The 17,841-nt window shown below is 38.9% G+C and overlaps 1 protein-coding gene across 1 annotated transcript in view; it reads right to left on the bottom strand.

Annotated features, from left to right (window-relative positions):
- Dnai3 (dynein axonemal intermediate chain 3) overlaps positions 1-16,930 on the bottom strand; it is a 61,655-nt gene extending 44,725 nt beyond the window's left edge. Inside the window, exons 1-7 of the mRNA XM_048352138.1 lie at positions 16,649-16,930; positions 13,365-13,509; positions 11,099-11,215; positions 10,703-10,741; positions 6,928-7,109; positions 4,701-4,805; positions 831-980 (exon numbers count right to left, since the gene is read on the bottom strand). Coding sequence (XP_048208095.1) covers positions 831-980; positions 4,701-4,805; positions 6,928-7,109; positions 10,703-10,741; positions 11,099-11,215; positions 13,365-13,509; positions 16,649-16,930 — 1,020 coding nt within the window. The remainder of the gene's footprint in view (positions 1-830; positions 981-4,700; positions 4,806-6,927; positions 7,110-10,702; positions 10,742-11,098; positions 11,216-13,364; positions 13,510-16,648) is intronic.
- Between the last annotated feature and the right edge of the window lie 911 nt (positions 16,931-17,841).

The following is a 17,841-nucleotide window of genomic DNA, read 5'->3' as shown; positions in this document are numbered from 1 at the left end:
CTCAGGTGGCAGAGTGCTAGCCTTGAGCGGGAAGAAGCCAGGGACGGTGCTCAGGCCCTGAGTCCAAGGCCCAGGACTGGCCAAAAAAAAAAATAAAAATAAATAAATAAAATACAAAGCTAGGAGCAGCTGTGGGCAGCAATGGTGGTATTAAGTCTGAAATTATCCATTCCAACCAGTCTGCCTCCAGCACTGGCCTTTGATGTGATGTTGACACAGTATGACACCTCTGGGCTCACAACCAGTCTCAATAAATGAGTGAGCCTTGATCCCAGGCTGTGAGCTGTCAAAGGGCAGATGGCAAAATCATTTCCATTTGCCAATGTGGAGTGTGACAGGAGCATACTGGAGCGTTGGTTCCTATTAGAGCTGGAGACAATCTGTCCATGTTTATCTTCTAGCTTCCAGTGTCAACCAGCAATCCTTGGTGTTCCATGGATTGAAGTTACATTCCTACAGGATCTGCCTCCTTCTTCATATGATATTTCATATCTATGTGTATTTATGAGCATCTTATAAAGACACTAGTCTAATTGGATTAGAGGCTTAACCAGTTCCTCGTCTCTAACTAATTGTATAGGCAATAAACCTATTTCCAATTAGCATCACATTCTAAGTTACTGGGGTTATGACTTCAACATCTTTTTTTTTTTTTTTGGAGGGGAGAAAGCAATTAAATCTACACTACCCACTTAAGAAAATGACTATTATCCTACAAACGAACACACAAAACGGCCATATACTCATATCACAGGCAGCAAATTTTATAGATTCCTTGGGAATACAGCTATTGTGTTTTAATAACTAGAGATCATACTTAAGGCTCTCACCTGCCTTGTAGACTCTTTAACCGACTCTTCTTCTATTTCTTTTTCACTTCCCAAAGAAACCCATGGTTTAGAGACAGGTGGTTGGTAAACGTATAGATCTTCAGGGGAAAGTTCTTTATATTCATCCTGCTCTTCTGCTTCTTCTGGAGGCTAGAGTAAAATAAATAGCATCCTTAAATATATGACCAAATTGAAGTGTATATATTTTCCAATAAAATTTATTTTTTACAAGTTCATTAAACAATTCCTACTTGTCTTGCTGGTTTATGCTTTTGAATTATGGAAAGTAATAAAAAAGAGAAGGAGTAAAGAATGAATATGAAAGAGACATCAAGAATATAGAAAGAAGAAAACAATACATAATGAGGAGAAAGCATTGACTGCACATCTTTATGAATATAGACTGCTAAATTTGATGATGAAACAATATTTTCTTTGCTTTAATGCATGGTTCTTTTATAGATATAAATATGAACAAATCTGATGTCTCTTAAATACTAGGTATATATTTTTTTAAAAACTAAGATATTCACTGCTACTTTATTTGTAACACTGAAAAAGTTGGACAACTAAGTGCGTAGCATTAGGAAAATGTATGGGTAACAGTGTGATATAGTCACAAAACAAAATCCCATTAAGCAACTATAATGAACAAACTCAATGTACACATATATGATACCTAAATGTATCTATAGTTATAGATTTTAGAATTCTATAATTCAGTGAAAAACTAAAGTTGTGGAATGATTTTTATAAGTAGTGTAATTATATAAACTTTAAATTAATAAAACAACATTGTGGAGTATATATGTATAAAGCATAAAATCACAAACAGGAAGATTATACAAAACTATAGAGTAATGGTTCCTTATAGAGAAGAATGAAGAAAATCAAATAAAGGAGGACATAAAAATGAGCTTTCCATAATTAATTAACTTATAATATGGTCCTGGAGCTTGAACTCAGGGCCTGGGCACTGTTCCTGACATTCTGTGTTCAAGGTTAGGGCTCTACTATTTGAGCTAAAGTACCATTAGAAGTTCATTGGAGATAAGAGTCTCATGGACTTTTCCTGCCCAGATTGGCTTTGAACTGCAATCCTCAGATCTCAGCCTCCTGAGTAAACTAAGGATTACAGGTGTGAGACACTGACACCCAGTTTATATTTTATTTTTAAAAGTGTTTTAAAGTTCTGGGCATTATAGTACATGTCTGCAATCCTAGGATTGGGGGGGCTGAGGCAGATGCTCATGATCTCAAGGAAAGCCTGAACTACACAGTGAAATGGTCAAAATGTTTTTTTTTCCCTGAATAATTACTTATTTATAGTCAAAGTGATATACAGAGGGTTACAGTTTCATACGTAAGGCAGTGGGTGCATTTCTTGTACAATTTGTTACCTCCTCCCTCATTTTCCCCCTCTCCCTCACTCTTTCCCTCTCCCCCCATGAGTTGTTCAGTTGGTTTACACCAAATGGTTTTGTAAGTATTGCTTTTGGAGTCGTTTGTCTTTTTATCCTTTGTCTCTCGATTTTGATATTCCCTTTTCCTTCCATAGTTCTAATACCAGTATATATCGTATCCAGGGTACTTTGATGAGATGCAGTGATAGCGTGGGAACAACCACAGGCAGGGGATACAAGAGGATCATCAACAACAAAAAAAGCTATGGGGGTGGGAATATGGCCTACTGGTAAAGTGCTTGCCTTGTATGCATGAAGCCCTGGGTTCGATTCCTCAGCACCACATATATACAAAAAGACCAGAAGTAGTGCTGTGGCTCAAGTGTTACAGTGCTAGCCTTGAGCAAAAAAGAAGCCAGAAGCCAGGGATAGTGCTCAGGCCCTGAGTTCAAGCCCCAGGACTGGCAAAAAAATGCTACGCTTTCACATGTCATGTTGAAAGTAATTACAACAGTGATATAACACTCATTTCCATAACATGGAGTTCATTTCACTTAGCATCATCTTATGTGTTAATAAGGGCATAGCTATTTGGCTCTTGTGATCCTCTGCTGTGGCTAGCCTACACCTGTACTAATTATTCCCTATGAGGGAAACCATAGAGTCCATGTTTCTTTGGGTCTGGCTCACTTCACTTAGTATAATCAAAAAATGTTTTAATGTAATAAAATATGTAGTAAAATATTCATTTTCGGTGGTGATTGTGTACATATTTGTTATACAACTCTGTACTTTTCTATGTGTTTAAAATATTTTACAATAATAAAAATTGAAAGAGACAGAAGCTCAAATAAAAATGGAAAGACACTGTTCACAAAGAAATGTACTTATTACTTGACTTACATAACTGTAACTTCTCTGTACATCACCTTGACAATATAAATAATAAATAAATAAATCCTGAAAAAAGAAAGATTATGATCATATTTTTACTATAAAAATAAAACTGGCCAGGCACTGGTGGGCTCATGCCTATAATTCTAGCTACACAGGAGGCTAAGATCTGAGGATCATGGTTCAAAGCCAGCCAAGGCAAGAGACTCTTATTGCCAATAAACGACTTAGAAAAGGCCAGAAATGGCCAGAATGGCCAGAAATGTGGCTTAAGTGGTAGAGCACTAGCCTTGAGCACAAAGAGGCTCAGGGACAGCGCCCAAGCCTTGAGTTCAAGCCCCAGGACTGGCAAAAAATCAAAACTAAAACCAAAAAAGCAAAGCTGAAGCCAGGTGTTGGGGCTTCTCACATACAATTGAGATTGTATCCACTTGACATAACTAAAACACAAATAGAGCTAAGGGCATTGCTCAATTGATGAAAGAAACTCCCTAGTAAGCACAAGACTCTAAGAACCAGGTTGAAAGTATTCAGGTAAAATGAAAGGTTATTTCTTATTAGAAATTGTTAAGAGGGAGCAGGGTATTGAGAGGAGAGTAAAACAGAGTAATTGAAAGAGAAAATATGATAAAATTATATGTATATATGGAAATTTCACAATGAAACCTCTCACTTCGTACAGTTAATATACAATAATAAAGGAATGTGGCTAGGCAGTAGAGTGTTTGCCTTGCATGTATGAAGCCCTGGGTTTGATTACTCAGTATAACATAAACAGAAAAAGCCAGAAAAGGCGCTGTGGCTCAAGTGGTAGAGTGCTAGCCTTGAGCCAGAGACAGGGCTCAGGCCCTGAGTCCATGCCCCAGGACTGGCTAAAAAAAAAAAAATTAAAACCATTAGCTATTTTAAAATCCTATGGTTTTCTTTTTTTTAATTTGAATTTTATTGTAAAGGTGATGTACAGCAGAGTTACAGTTACATAAGCCAGGTTACAAGTACATTGCTTTTTGAAGTTTTACTTTCTTCTTTTTGGTGTGTTTTTCTTGCTTACTGGAGAAATATTCAAATCTTTGTGCCTTCCTCAAATGATGTGGCCATAACATCCCAAGTAAATAATTTCCCTCAGTTAACCCATGAGGTTGCAAGATAGGTGAATCTTGGTCATAAATCAGTTACCTTTCTCATCCATCTAAAACAAAGAGTTTTACCTGAATTAGCCCATTTCATCCTCACAACAGCCCTGGAAATAGGCACTATTGGTGCCACCATTTAACTTAACCCAAAGTCATTGAGCTGGCAAGAAGAGTAAAGCAAGGTCTGTCTTCTGGGAGAAGTATTCCTGGAGAAGGAGGTCGTCCACATTTGTTGTTTCCTCACTTACTGGGTTAATGATTAGTGTCTGCCACTCTGTGCTTCGTTTAGTTTATAGCTCACCTATTCTAGGTACCTGAATGTGGCCGGGGACCAGGGGACGCAGAGCTGGACAGGAGTCACCATACCATTTATAAGAATTGCCTAAAGTTACCACTTCCTTCTAACAACTAACAATTGCTAGGGCTAGGGATTTGCTTACATTTAAATAGTTTTCCTTGCCCTCTTCAGTTCCAATAATGTAAAAGTTAAGTCCATACTTGAATTCCTGGTCACAAACAAGTAAAATTTCATCTCCAGGATATTCCTGTAGGGATATAATCAGAAGAGAAGGTTACTGTTCAATGGTCACAGTCAGTTTATTCAGCTTCTAAATAAATAATTGATATTTTTCTCATCCAATCATAAAAGATAACCATGGGGCTAATTTATGGCTGGTAATTACAAACTACAAAATTATTTGATTAACTAAAAAGTTCCTTACAAGCACAATGGGCTCAAGGAAATTCATCATGTAGTTTTATTTCTAACAAGAAGATGGAAACTGGGCTGGGGATATGGCCTAGTGGCAAGAGTGCCTGCCTCATATACATGAGGCCCTGGGTTCGATTCCCCAGCACCACATATACAGAAAATGGCCAGAAGTGGCGCTGTGGCTCAAGTGGCAGAGTGCTAGCCTTGAGCAAAAAGAAGCCAGGGACAGTGCTCAGGCCCTGAGGCCAAGCCCCAGGACTGGCAAAAAAAAAAAAAAAGAAAGAAAGAAGATGGAAACTACTTTTTTTTCATTTCTTTATTGTCAGAGTGATGTACAGAGGGGTTACAGTTTTGTACATAGGGCAGTGCATACATTTCTTTCTTTTTTTTTTTTTTGTGGCCATCCCTGGAGCTTGCCTCAGGGCCTGAGCACTATCCCTGGCTTCTTTTTGCTCAAGGCTAGCATTCTACCACTTGAGCCATAGAGCCACTTCTGGAAGTTTTCTATATAAGTGGTGCTGGGGAATCGAACCCAGGGCTTCATGTATACGAGGCAAGCACTCTTGCCACTAGGCCATATTCCCAGTACCCAGTGCATACATTTCTTACCCAACTTGTTACCTCCTCCCTTGTTTTCCCCCTACCTTCTCCCCTTCCCACTTCTCTCTCCCCTGAGTTGTACAACTGGTTTACACCATATAGTTTTGTAAGTATTGCTGTTGCATTGGTTTATCCTTTGTTTCTTGGTTTTGATATTTCCTTTCTCTTCCCTAGTTCCAATACACATATATACAATATCCATTTCCAATACACGTATATACAAAATTAGTTACAGTGACATCAAGGGTTACACCACAGGAAAGACAAAAACAAAAAAACAAAACCAAGAGTCATATAAAGAAGTGCTCAACATTACTGGCCATAAAAGAAATGCAAATCAAAACAACACTGAGATTCTACCTCACTCCAGTAAGAATGGCCACAATATCAAGAAAACTAACAATAACAAATACTGGAGGGGATGTGGCCAAAAGGGAAACCTACTACACTGTTGGTGGAAGTGTAAACTTGTTCAACCACTCTGGATAGCAGTATGGCAGTTCCTCAAAAGGCTAAACATAGAGCTCCCCTATGACCCAGCAGCCCCACTTTTGGTCATCTACCCAAAAGATTACAAGCAAGACCATACCAAAGCCACCAGCACAAATATGTTCATCGCAGCACAATATGTCATTGCTAAAATATGGAACCAACCCAGATGCCCCTCAGTAGATGAGTGGATCAAGAAAATGTGGTACATATGCACAATGGAATTCTATGCCTTTATCAGAAAGAATGACATTGCCCCATTCATAAGGAAATGGAAGGACTTGGGAAAAAGCCATACTAAGTGAAGTGAGCCAGACCCAAAGAAACATAGACTTTATGGTTTCCCTCATTGGGAATAATTAGTACACATCTAGGATAGTCCTAGCAGAAAATCACAATAACTCAATAGCTATGTACATGTGAACACATAAGATGATGCTAAGTGAAATGAACTCCAAGTTATGGAAAGAAGTGTTTTTATCACTGTTGTTGTTATTTTCAACATACCATGGGAAACTACTTTTTATTTGGTGATATGCTTTATGCTATGTTTGGAGACAAATAAGGACCAAAGTTAGGGATTCAACAATTAAAGCAGTGCATGAAAATTAGGTAGACCCCTATTTTAGTAAAGAGTGAACAAGGATACACTTTTCAGAGTGTAGGATGAGGCTAGTTAGTGTTGAAACTTTGCTTTTCACAGACAATCACCAAATATGATTCTAGAGAGGGCTAGGCAGAGTAGCCTTTGCTTAAAGTGTGAGGTATGCCAGCTTGGAATAAAAAAAAAAAATCTCTGTAACTTGAGTATTATGTTCCAGGAACTTCTGGAGCAAGGCTGCAAAGAGAGAGCTTATTGTACTGACCCGGATAATTTTTTTGACTGGGTGAAAATCTGACACTGCAGCTCTGTTGCGCAAGTCCTCCAGAATATCGTCTTTTTTGATAAGCTTATAGGGTTCCTTATCTGTGAAGTCTTCATCTACTCGGCAGTTGAATATTTCCTGGGTCTTGGTAGTTAGTACTAATGGATAAATTTCTGGGTGTCCTAAAAAAGACAAAGCAGCATTTGGACATTAAATCTAACCACTTAAATATTAACACTAGGAAATAATAATTGTTGCCTTTAAAACTAAGGGCCCAAAGACTTTAAGTTAATTCTTCTTATATTTGAAACAAATGTAGCTACTACAAAAAAACCTGAACAAAATGAAAAAGGAGAAAAATTACAATTGCCCATAATGCCCTTTAAAAGAGAACTTACATTAATATTTTGCTTTATTTTCTTTTAGTCACTCCATATATATGTTATAAAAAATCCTAAATCTTGTTTTAAGGATTTACTGTTATGTCAGAGTATTTTATTATGACATTAAGATTCTCAAAATTATCATTATATATTCATATATGATGTGTGTGTATGTGTATGTGTGTGTGCATGCACAATAGTACTAGAGCTTGATCAAAGGGGCTGGTTGTTGTCCCTGGGCTTTTTGACTCGAGGCACTTTAACACTTGAGCTCCAGCTCCATTTACAGCTTTTTTTTTTTTTCTTTTTTCTGATCTTGGGGCTTGAACTCAGGGCCTGGGAACTGTCCCTAAGCCCTTTTGTGCTCAAGTCTAGCACTCTACCACCTGAGTCATAGCGCTACATCTGGCCTTTCTTCTGAGTTTTTTTATTGGCAATAAGAGTCTCACAGACTTTCTGCCTCTGCTGGCTTCAAACCATGATCCTTAGATCTCAGCCTCTTGAGTAGCTAGGAATACAGGTGTGAACCACTGGTGCTCAGCTCATTTGCAACTTTTTAGTGGTTAATTGGAGGTAAGAGTCTCATGGACTTTCCTTCCCAGGAATACAAGTGTGAGCCATCAGCATCTTGCTTGTATAGTAATATATCATCATATGATCATATTAGAATATATGAAAAAATATAATGTAATTAATAAACACTCTTAGGTTTATTATGTAGCATAATTTTAAACCATTCTTAGTAATCATTCTTACTTTAAAAATTGTTGCTGATAATTATAAATAAATCTACAAATAAATATCTAGTTTATACATTTTTATTGCATTTCAAATGATTTGCCTAGGATCAATTTTAAAAGTGAAACTATTGGTCAAAAGTGATGACAATTTTTCAGGTTCTTGTAGGCTCCCATTGCTTGCCTAATGCATCCCAGCCTAACTCTTTACCTGCTGCTTTTCTTCCTACATGACTGGCTTCCCATCCTGGAGGACCCAGGGTCCAGATGGCACCAAATCCTGCTCACCAGCTGATCAACACAGGTGCCACCTTACCCTTTCCCATACTCTGAAAACCACCCTCCCCCTCCATCCTCATGGTGTCTCTCAACTATTCTTTCAACCTTTCCTACCTATATGCTGTTTTCCATCAGTACTCTGATTTTCTCAGTAGCTTCCCATTTTAAAGAAACTTTCCCTCCTTGATTCAGTATTAGGACTTGGCTTTGACGCCCCCCCCCCCCACTCCCCACTTCTTGTTCTTCATTCTTCACATTTTAAAATCCCTTTCTAATGGGGTTTATGTTATTAAACCTTTAGACATAGAAGGAAAGTGGCTGGGGAATCCCATTTCCTCTTTGGCTCACCAGCTGCAGGACTGTCCTCAGTAGAGAGGGAGAAAGGTTGGAGGCCCTTCCCTCCCTCTGTGGGCCAGTCCCCAACACCAGCAAGCTCCTGCTTTCTTACCTTTATTACTGCCAGGCTCTACCCATTCAGACTTTCATCTATGCCAGAACTTTCTCCCTGTCCTAGGGTATTAGGTAATTTGGGGATTTTGAGCAACACTATGTACAACACTTGTGATACATTCAAATATATTCTAAATTGCAATAGGTTGGTAGAATCCTTTGAGATCATTTGGAATTCAAATTACTCACGAATTAGAGACAAACCTATGTTTTTCTCCCTCAAAATATGACTACAATAACACTTGGAATTTATAAGAGGTTTGATAAGTGATTATCAGGAATGAGCAGATGGTAATTCAAGTAATATGGAACACATACGGAAAGTTCTGTAATTTTGCCCTAGGAATCCACTAGGGGGAACTATGAGACTTTGTGTCAGGAAGTTGTGGTAGATAAACACAGGTGTTCAGAAGAAACTCCCAGAAATAGAAGTTGTGCTTTTAAAAAAATTGTACTGTTTGTAGTTATTTATTTTTTTCTCCCCTCATGTCACTGTTTTTTATTTAGTACCCTTTGTCTTGCATATAAATTTATCTGATTTGGGGAAGGAAGGGAGAATCACAGAACTAGTGGGACAAAAAGTGAACCAATTCAACTCACTAGACACTGTGTTGGGAATGAACTTTACAACTTGGGGGAAAGAGGGGCCAGGAGGAAAAAAAGTGGGAGAAAATGAGGGAAGGGGTAACACTGTTCAAAAAGAAATGTACTCATTACCTGACTTAGGTAACTGTAATCCCTCTGTATATCACCTTTACAATAAAATTTAAGTTAAAAAAAGAAACACCAGAAATCTATCAGCCATCCGAGAAAATGGAATGACAATGATAAATATTGTGTTCCGTGTTAGCTGACCCTACTAAACAAACATATGCTTCAATTTTTTTTCCAATAAAAATGATCCTTCTGGACAAACTTCCCATGTAGTTTAATATATTATTATTCCTTTATATGGATGTTAATATTTAAAAGAATTGGTGCTGGTCCTGACTCTTGAATTCAAGACCTGAACACTGTTCTTAAGGTTTTTTGTTCAAGGCTAATGCTTTACAACTTGAGCCACAAACCCACTTCCGACTTTCTGATGATTAGAGGTAAGAATCTTATGGACTTTCCTGACTAGGGGCTGGCTCCAAATCTTGATCCTCAGATCTCAGCCTCCTAAGTAGCTACAACTATGGGCATGGATCACCAGAATTTGGCAAAATGTTAATAAGCTTTAAAGACCATTTCTAGCTGGGGCTGGCAGTCAGTAATAATTTCAGTCAACCAACAGACCATTAAAAAACACAAGACATAAAACAGTCAACAACAACAAAACCTCTGTCATCCAGTGCCTTTAAGCATACCACCTTCATATCTATAGCATTCAGATGGAAAATAAGCAAAACCACAACTTCTGACACTTCAAAGTGTCTATGGTTAAATTTCACAAGAACTGCTACTGTTTAGGATTTGAGACACATGTTGATGACAGTTTCTCAAGCAATGAAGCTGTGGTGATTTGAAATGAGGTGGGCTCATAGGAGCCTGGAACAGAAAGGGATGTTAGTTGCTCCAAGGAGAGCAAGAAAGGTATTGGATCAAAGTGGGTGCAGTTTCAGGGCCTCCGGTGCTCTCTAGGGTCAGGAGTACCTGTCAGAGGACAAAATCTGCTAGATATGCGCTAAAATAAAAAGTTTTATCTCTATTAATTATCTCTAGTATTTGTTATAGTGATGGATTTGTAACAACACAACTGCAATTCTATTTCTTAGTTTGAAATTCTCTTTTCCACCCCTGTTTTATATTTGCTACTTAAATCACAGGGTATAATCTTATCCCTAGTAAATTTTGATCGACCACATCAATTTGTAGCATATTGCTCCATTACATATTAAAATATTATAAAACTGGAGACAAATTCTAAGTTATATTTCCACTTACCCATGCTCTCCATATTTACAGGTTCCTCTTCTTCAGCAACTAGAATATAATAAAATGATATCAAATTTACATTTTGGGTCAAATATATAATATCAGTTGATTAGTCTTTAACAAGGCCTCAAGAGACAAAATATAAATACAAATGCACAGTGAGGACTTAAGCTATCCTATGAATAATTAGAAAGTGACAAATCTGAAATATTGCCTTTCTCACAGTCATCCCTCTGGCATATTCATTATGGCACTTGTTACATGACATTCAATTGATATTGTAATCAAACAGGTAAAAAAATAATCCCCACATATTTAATTTTGAATGGGCTTGACTTTATGATAGCAAAACAATTATGCCCTAGAAATAAATCCAAGTTTCATTTTCAACGAAAATAATCATACCAGCTAATGTTGCCTTTTTGCCACGACCCTTTTTTTTTTCATTTTGGGCCTTTTTGGATGGTTTTGATTGCTTTGGTGGTTTTGGTGATGTTTTTGGACCCATGGTTCTGACAAAGGCTGCAGAAAGAGAAATCATTGATTAGTAAATCCCAGTTTGCATTTGCAAATATATCAAGCATTATCATTTAGTGGACATAACAATATGTATCTAGGTTTTGCCCTGGTTGTTAAATCAACATGCCATTTTAGTACAAATGAGGGTTCTGAGACAAAAAGTTTATTGCAGCAACTGATAAGATCTTGTTCCAGTGGAACCACTCAGCCAAAGCACAAGACTGTGATCTGCCAAAACTTCAAAGTTTCAGTACAGGCCTTGTTATGAAGTGTGACAGAGAGAGCTGTTCCCCCCAAACTCGCTGGAGTTGATAACCCCCATGTGGCCTTGTACTGTATTCCCCAACCGGTGCCCCACCCACAAAGACCAAGTTATAGTCTACCATCAGAATCAGGATTACAATATGCATATATGTACATACTTTTTAAATAGCTTAATAATTTAATAAATTTTGTTTTAGCATGTCAGTATGTAGTCTTCAAATTGTACTGTCAAATGAAGCCCTTGAAAGTTTTCAGTGAAATTGCTCTATTTTGACAGGAGGTAACACTGGCCACACGACAATGATAATGTCACCATGACAGCAAATCTTTATCTCCACTGTATCTACCTCTGTCCCATTCTATCAAGAAAGTAAGAGTATACTTTGAAAAATCTAGGCAACAAGGTTAAAAAGCAGTGTGTGTGTGTGTGTTTATGTAAGAGATAGGTATTGGCTTGAACTCAGGGCCTGGACACTCTCCTTTAGCTTTTTCATTCAAGGCTGGCACTCTACCACTTGAGGCACCCATCTATTTCTGGCTTTTTTTTTTTTTTTTTTGGCCAGTCCTGGGGCTTGGACTCAGGGCCTGAGCATTGTCCCTGGCTTCTCTTTGCTCAATGCTAGCACTCTGCCACTTGAGCCACAGCGCCACCTTTGGCCTTTTCTATATATGTGGTGCTGGGGAATTGAACCCAGGGCTTCATGTATAAGAGGCAAGCACTCTTGCCACTAGGCCATATTCCCAGCCCCTATTTCTGGCTTTTTGGTGGTTATTTGGAAGTAAGAGTCTCATAAGTGCTCTTTCTCAGGCTGGCTTTGAACTATGTTCCTGAGATCTCCGTTTCCTGAGCAGCTATGATTACAGGCTTACGCCAGTGGCACTTGGCCTGATTTAACTTTTTATTATTATTATTATTATTATTATTATGTTGTTGTTGTTGTTGTTGTTGTTGTTGTTGTTTTTACAGAACGTAACTTTGATATAAATGAGTATGGCTCACTTATTTTTTGATAGTCTGTGTAACTGTACTGGATAGTTCTCTCTTTTTTTTTTTTTCTTTGCCAGTCCTGGGGCTTGAACTCAGGGCCTGAGCACTGTCCCTGGCTTGTTTTTGCTCAAGGCTAGCACACTACCACTTGTGCCACAGTACCACTTCTGGCTTTTTTCTATATACATGGTGCTGAGGAATCAAACCCAGGGCTTCATGTATATGAGGCAAGCACTTTACCACTAGGCCATATTCCCAGCCCCAATTAGTGTGGTAAGCACTCTTTTTTTTGGCCAGTCCTGGGCCTTGGACTCAGGGCCTGAGCACTGTCCCTGGCTTCTTTTTGCTCAAGGCTAGCACTCTGCCACTTGAGCCACAGCGCCACTTCTGGCCGTTTTCTGTATATGTGGTTCTGGGGATTCGAACCCAGGGCTTCATGCATTTAGAGGCAAGCACTCTTGCCACTAGGCCATATCCCCAGCCCCCTGATTTAACTTTTTACCAGCAAGTGACTACCTTCTCAGTCCTAGAAAGGGGTTTAGTGGGGTTAGTAATAAAGTCTATTCCACAAGGTGACCATGAAGCCTTAATGAGATTAGTAAGTATTTTATTAATAACAGTTCTGCCATTCATGCTGGCTTCTCTCATTTTAATAAAATCAACCCAAACTGACTATTTTATAAGCTATGGTCAGAATATCATAAATTTTAGTTCTTCCTTAGTCCTTTGATTGCAGAATCTCCACTGAAGTACGTAGAGGCTTATATGTTTGCCTAGAAATATTTTTCTCTTCATGTGTTTTGTTTTGTTTTTTCAAATGGAAATGATAGCTTACCACTGTGAAGTACTTACTACATGCTGGACATAGTTCACAGAATCTTAACTACCCTTTATTATTACTGTTTTTCTCATCCTTCACTTTATGAGCAGATAAAAGAGACCCTGGGAGATCAGGTGAGTTTGCAGAGTGCAGTGGGCCACGGGCCAGGCTGTGAGTGCTCACAGTGTTCCCCGGGGCACCATCAGCCTTTGCACTGGACGGTCCCTCAGAATCAACAAGAGCTTGTGCGTTTCATTGGGAGCAAAGTGACTTAAAAATCATTGTCTGGAAAGGCATGCTTCCTGTTTTGTTTTTCACTCAAATTTTTGTGATTCTGATGATTTAACAACTTAGTCACAATTTTTTTTTTTTTTTTTTTTGGCCAGTCCTCGGCCTTGGACTCAGGGCCTGAGCACTGTCCCTGGCTTCTTCCCGCTCAAGGCTAGCACTCTGCCACTTGAGCCACAGCGCCGCTTCTGGCCGTTTTCTGTATATGTGGTGCTGGGGAATCGAACCTAGGGCCTCGTGTATCTGAGGCAGGCACTCTTGCCACTAGGCTATATCCCCAGCCCCTTAGTCACAATTTTTGATACTTAATTGTCTCTAACCCACTTCTTAGACTTAGTATAATTTCAAATCTTGAGCCTAGCCATTTTTTAGAAAAATTCCTTCTCAGTGTATCTTTCTTCATTTTTGGATTCATCTGCATTTGGCTTACAATACTAAAAAACACTGATACCACCGAACCTTCACACACACACACACACACACACACACACACACACACACACACACACACACACTGCTTATTGCACATACACTTATTTAGTGAATAAGCTGCACCAGTTGCCGTCCTGGTATTAGCAATAGAGCAATAAACAAAATATGCATTTTCAAAAGCATTTTCTCTGATAAAGCTTATATTATAGGAGAGGGAAATGATGAACAAAAAAAAAAAAGTAGCTCATACTAGATAGTGCTAACTGCCTAGAAGAAAATTAAGTGGGAAAGTAAGAGAATTTGTAAGAGGGAGGCATTGCAATTTTATACTCAATGGCCACAAAAAGCATCCCTAAGTGACAGTGGAGCAAAGGCAAGAGAATAGAGGAAGCCAGCAATGCAGACACCTGTGGGAGTAGAGTATTTATAGGCAGAAGGAATGGGAAGTGGAAAGTTTCAAGGGTCTGAGTATCTGTGGCTTACTTAATAAAGCAGAAAGTTATGAGGACTGAAGCAGAATGAAGATAAGAGCAAAGTTAGTTACAATGGTGGTGAGGGTGTATAAGTCAGTTTTGCTGCAATAACAAAAAACCCTAAACTTTAAATAACATATAAGATCAAAAAATTCTCTATACTAGAAATTGAATTTAGAGCTTATGCTTCCTAGTCAAGCACTCTATTGCGTATGCCATGCCCCCTTGTCCAACAACACACATTTATTTCTTCTCATTCTTCTTACTCTGGGATTCAGGCAAATCCTGGTTGATTCATGCCACTTTCATGGCAGAGAAGAAAGCAAGAGAATGAAAGGAATTTTATGAAGCTGCCTAAGTATTCTCTGTGTCAGAGGCACAGTGTCCCTTCTGCTCATACCCTATTGGCCAAACAAATTATATGATCAGTTTGATAATGGAGAAGGAATATTCTGCCAGCATGTCAGTGGGTAGGCTGTATGAACCTCTTGCAAAAAGGAGGTTCTAGATGGGAAGCATATATAATAGTATAATATACTATCTTATAATACACCACAGTGGACTTAAGGTCTATTATAATAGATCATGAATAAGGACTCTGGCTTTCCTGCTGAATGAGGTGGGAAGCTATTAGATGATTTCATCTGAGGAGTTATTTTTTCCACTCCAAGTTCCATTTTAATATGGCTGCTGTATTGAGGAAAGACTGCTTCAAGGTAAGGGCTGGAAGAGAATCCAGTTTGGAGACAACCGCTCATCTATGGGAGAGATGATGAAAGTCTAGATCAGGAAGGTGACAGTGAGATTGAAAAAGTTTGGATTCTGGGCATATAAAGACAATAGGATTTGCCAATGCTTTGGATGTAGAGCTTGAGAGAAAGGAAGAAATCAAGGATGACTTCAATGATTTTTGATTGACTTTGAGAGGCTGAAAATAGTCACTTCCCAAGGGAAGAACATATGAGAGGGAACATAAAGAGTGGTTCATGCCTTTAATGCTAGCCCCAATGTGATCTTAGCTACTCAGGATATTGACACCTGAAAGATCAGTGTTTGAATCCAGCATTGGTATAAAAGGCTGCAAGAGTCTATCTCCATTTAACCAGCAAAATACTTGACTGGAGGTGTGGCTCAAGTGGTAGAGCATCAGCTACTAGCCAAGAAAGTAGAGAGGGCAAGGCCATGAGTTCAAGCTACTCTATTGGCACACACAAAAAAGATGATTTAATGTTACCTCAAACGTATTGAACATTTTTCAAGATCTTTTGATACCAAATAGGAAAAATAAAATTAGGAAAGTATAATGAAGCATAATCAGTGTATAAAATAGAAAATTAATGTTCTGATTTTTTTCCATAATCCAGGCTATAATTTAAAAACAACCTATCTTTTGAGATGTGTGTGTGTATCTGTATCTCTGTGTATGTGTATGTCTGTGTGTGTGTGTATCTGTATCTCTGTGTATGTCTGTGTGTGTGCAAACGTGCACGTGATGATCTGGGGGCTTGAAATCAGGGCCTGGGCATCACCTCTGAGCTTTTTTGCTCAAGGTTAGCACTCTACCACTTGAGCCACATCCCTCTTTTTGGCTTTTTTGGTGATTAATTGGAGATAAGAGACTCCTACTTTCCTGCTGTGGCTTTGGACCTTGATCCTCAGACCTCAGCCTCCTGAACAGCTAGGATTTTAGGCATGGGCCATAGATACCCAGCTACAGAGCTTACCCTACCCTTCATCATACTTCTCTAATACTTTCTTTGAATCCTCCACACTGGTAAGTAACCAGAACCATGCCATTTTTATATTCATTTATTCACAAGCTCTCCTATGTGCCAGAGAATGTCAGAATAACTGAAGATGTACAAACTGTGAAGAAGACACTATCTACTCTCCAAGTTCTTCAATGGTCGTTAACGCATCCATCTGTCGTTAACTGCAGTTGTTATTTTTGTCTTCCTCATTAGGTTTTATCAGTTTTAATTGTTTTTGCAATGAGCTTAGGTTTCTAAAAGTGAATAATGCACTGAAATGTAGCTAGGTGGCAGAGAGCTTTCCCAGCAATGGCAAAGGCCCTGAGTTTGATTCCCAGAACCAGGAGGAGAGAGAGGGGGAAAAAAGTGACTATTTGATTTTTGCCCCACCCCTCCTTTCCCATTCAGAGCTGTCCTTACCTGATTGGCTAAACTGAAAGGAAAGAAGCTTCTTTGAAGTACAGTGGAGGAATGCTCTTTCGAGAGCTGGCGATTTGGTTTTGAGATTCCTCTCTTAACAAAGCTCGGGAGCAAAAGATCCGCAGCTCTTCCATAAAGTGTTACTAGGACACATCCGTTGCTAGGAGAAAACGAGGTCGCCCCCTGCTGAGATTGACAAAGTATCGCGGCCCGTACGGTGTCCCTTCCCCAACAGTCTCTTGCAAAGCAGGCTTTCGATTGGTTGCTATGATGTGACGCCATCAGCGTAAACTCCAGAAAGTTTGCAGGTTCCTGCCCCAGGAAATGGCTTAGCATTTTATGTGCAAATGACAACGTCTCAGCCTGACTCAAGGTCTGACAGGCAGGTCCAGCCTGGCATCCCCCACTGCCTCGCCAGAAGAATCCTGCGGGGATGCTGTTCCCAGCAGCGCGGTGGGGGAGGAGGGCGGTGCTTGTGCCAAAGGGGGACCTAGGGCACCATTTGGCCAAAGGGCGAGCTATGACCTACCTTAAATTCATGTATGAAGAAACTGTGTTCACTTGGGTTCCAGAAGTGCTCATGTGTTACATGTTCCTCTTACTAAAATAACTTTTGTATAGAATGACCTTAAACCAGAAGTAAAACTCTCAGCAGGAAAAGTCTGAATCCTTGAGTAATTTATTAGGATTGATCAAATGAAGCACATATCTCTGCACGGTTTTCTTCCTTTCCTTTCAAAAATAATTATAACTAATTTGTAAACTGGCAGAATTTAATAAAGCAGTGTCTGTGATATCTAAATTAATTTATACATTCAAACTTGAAAAGAGACATGGATTTTTAAAAATATATATGACAGTCCTACGTGGAGATAAAATTTAACACAGTATATAGAAAGATCATGCTGATTTCAGATTTTTGAAGAATTTCTGTTTGGCCATACACATAAACTTTACCATAGAAATTATGGGGTGAGAACAGACCTAGATGTCATGTCTAGAATCAGCACAACTTTCTCCTAAGCTCTTCTATCCTCTGACTCTGGATGGTTAACTTTTCCCTAGGTTCAGTCATGAGTCTTTCCTCTGTTCTTTGTGTTCAGCTTCAAACACCCCCTTTAAGTACATCATTGACTTTTATTTCTATATTCTAAGCCTAATGCATCTCCTAAATCCCAGATGTGCATTTCCAC

Source organism: Perognathus longimembris, chromosome 7, assembly GCF_023159225.1.
Source record: "Perognathus longimembris pacificus isolate PPM17 chromosome 7, ASM2315922v1, whole genome shotgun sequence".
In the NCBI taxonomy this organism is placed as follows: domain Eukaryota; kingdom Metazoa; phylum Chordata; class Mammalia; order Rodentia; family Heteromyidae; genus Perognathus; species Perognathus longimembris.
The sequence above is the reverse complement of the archived record's forward strand: the minus strand, read 5'-3'. Positions and strand labels throughout refer to the sequence as shown.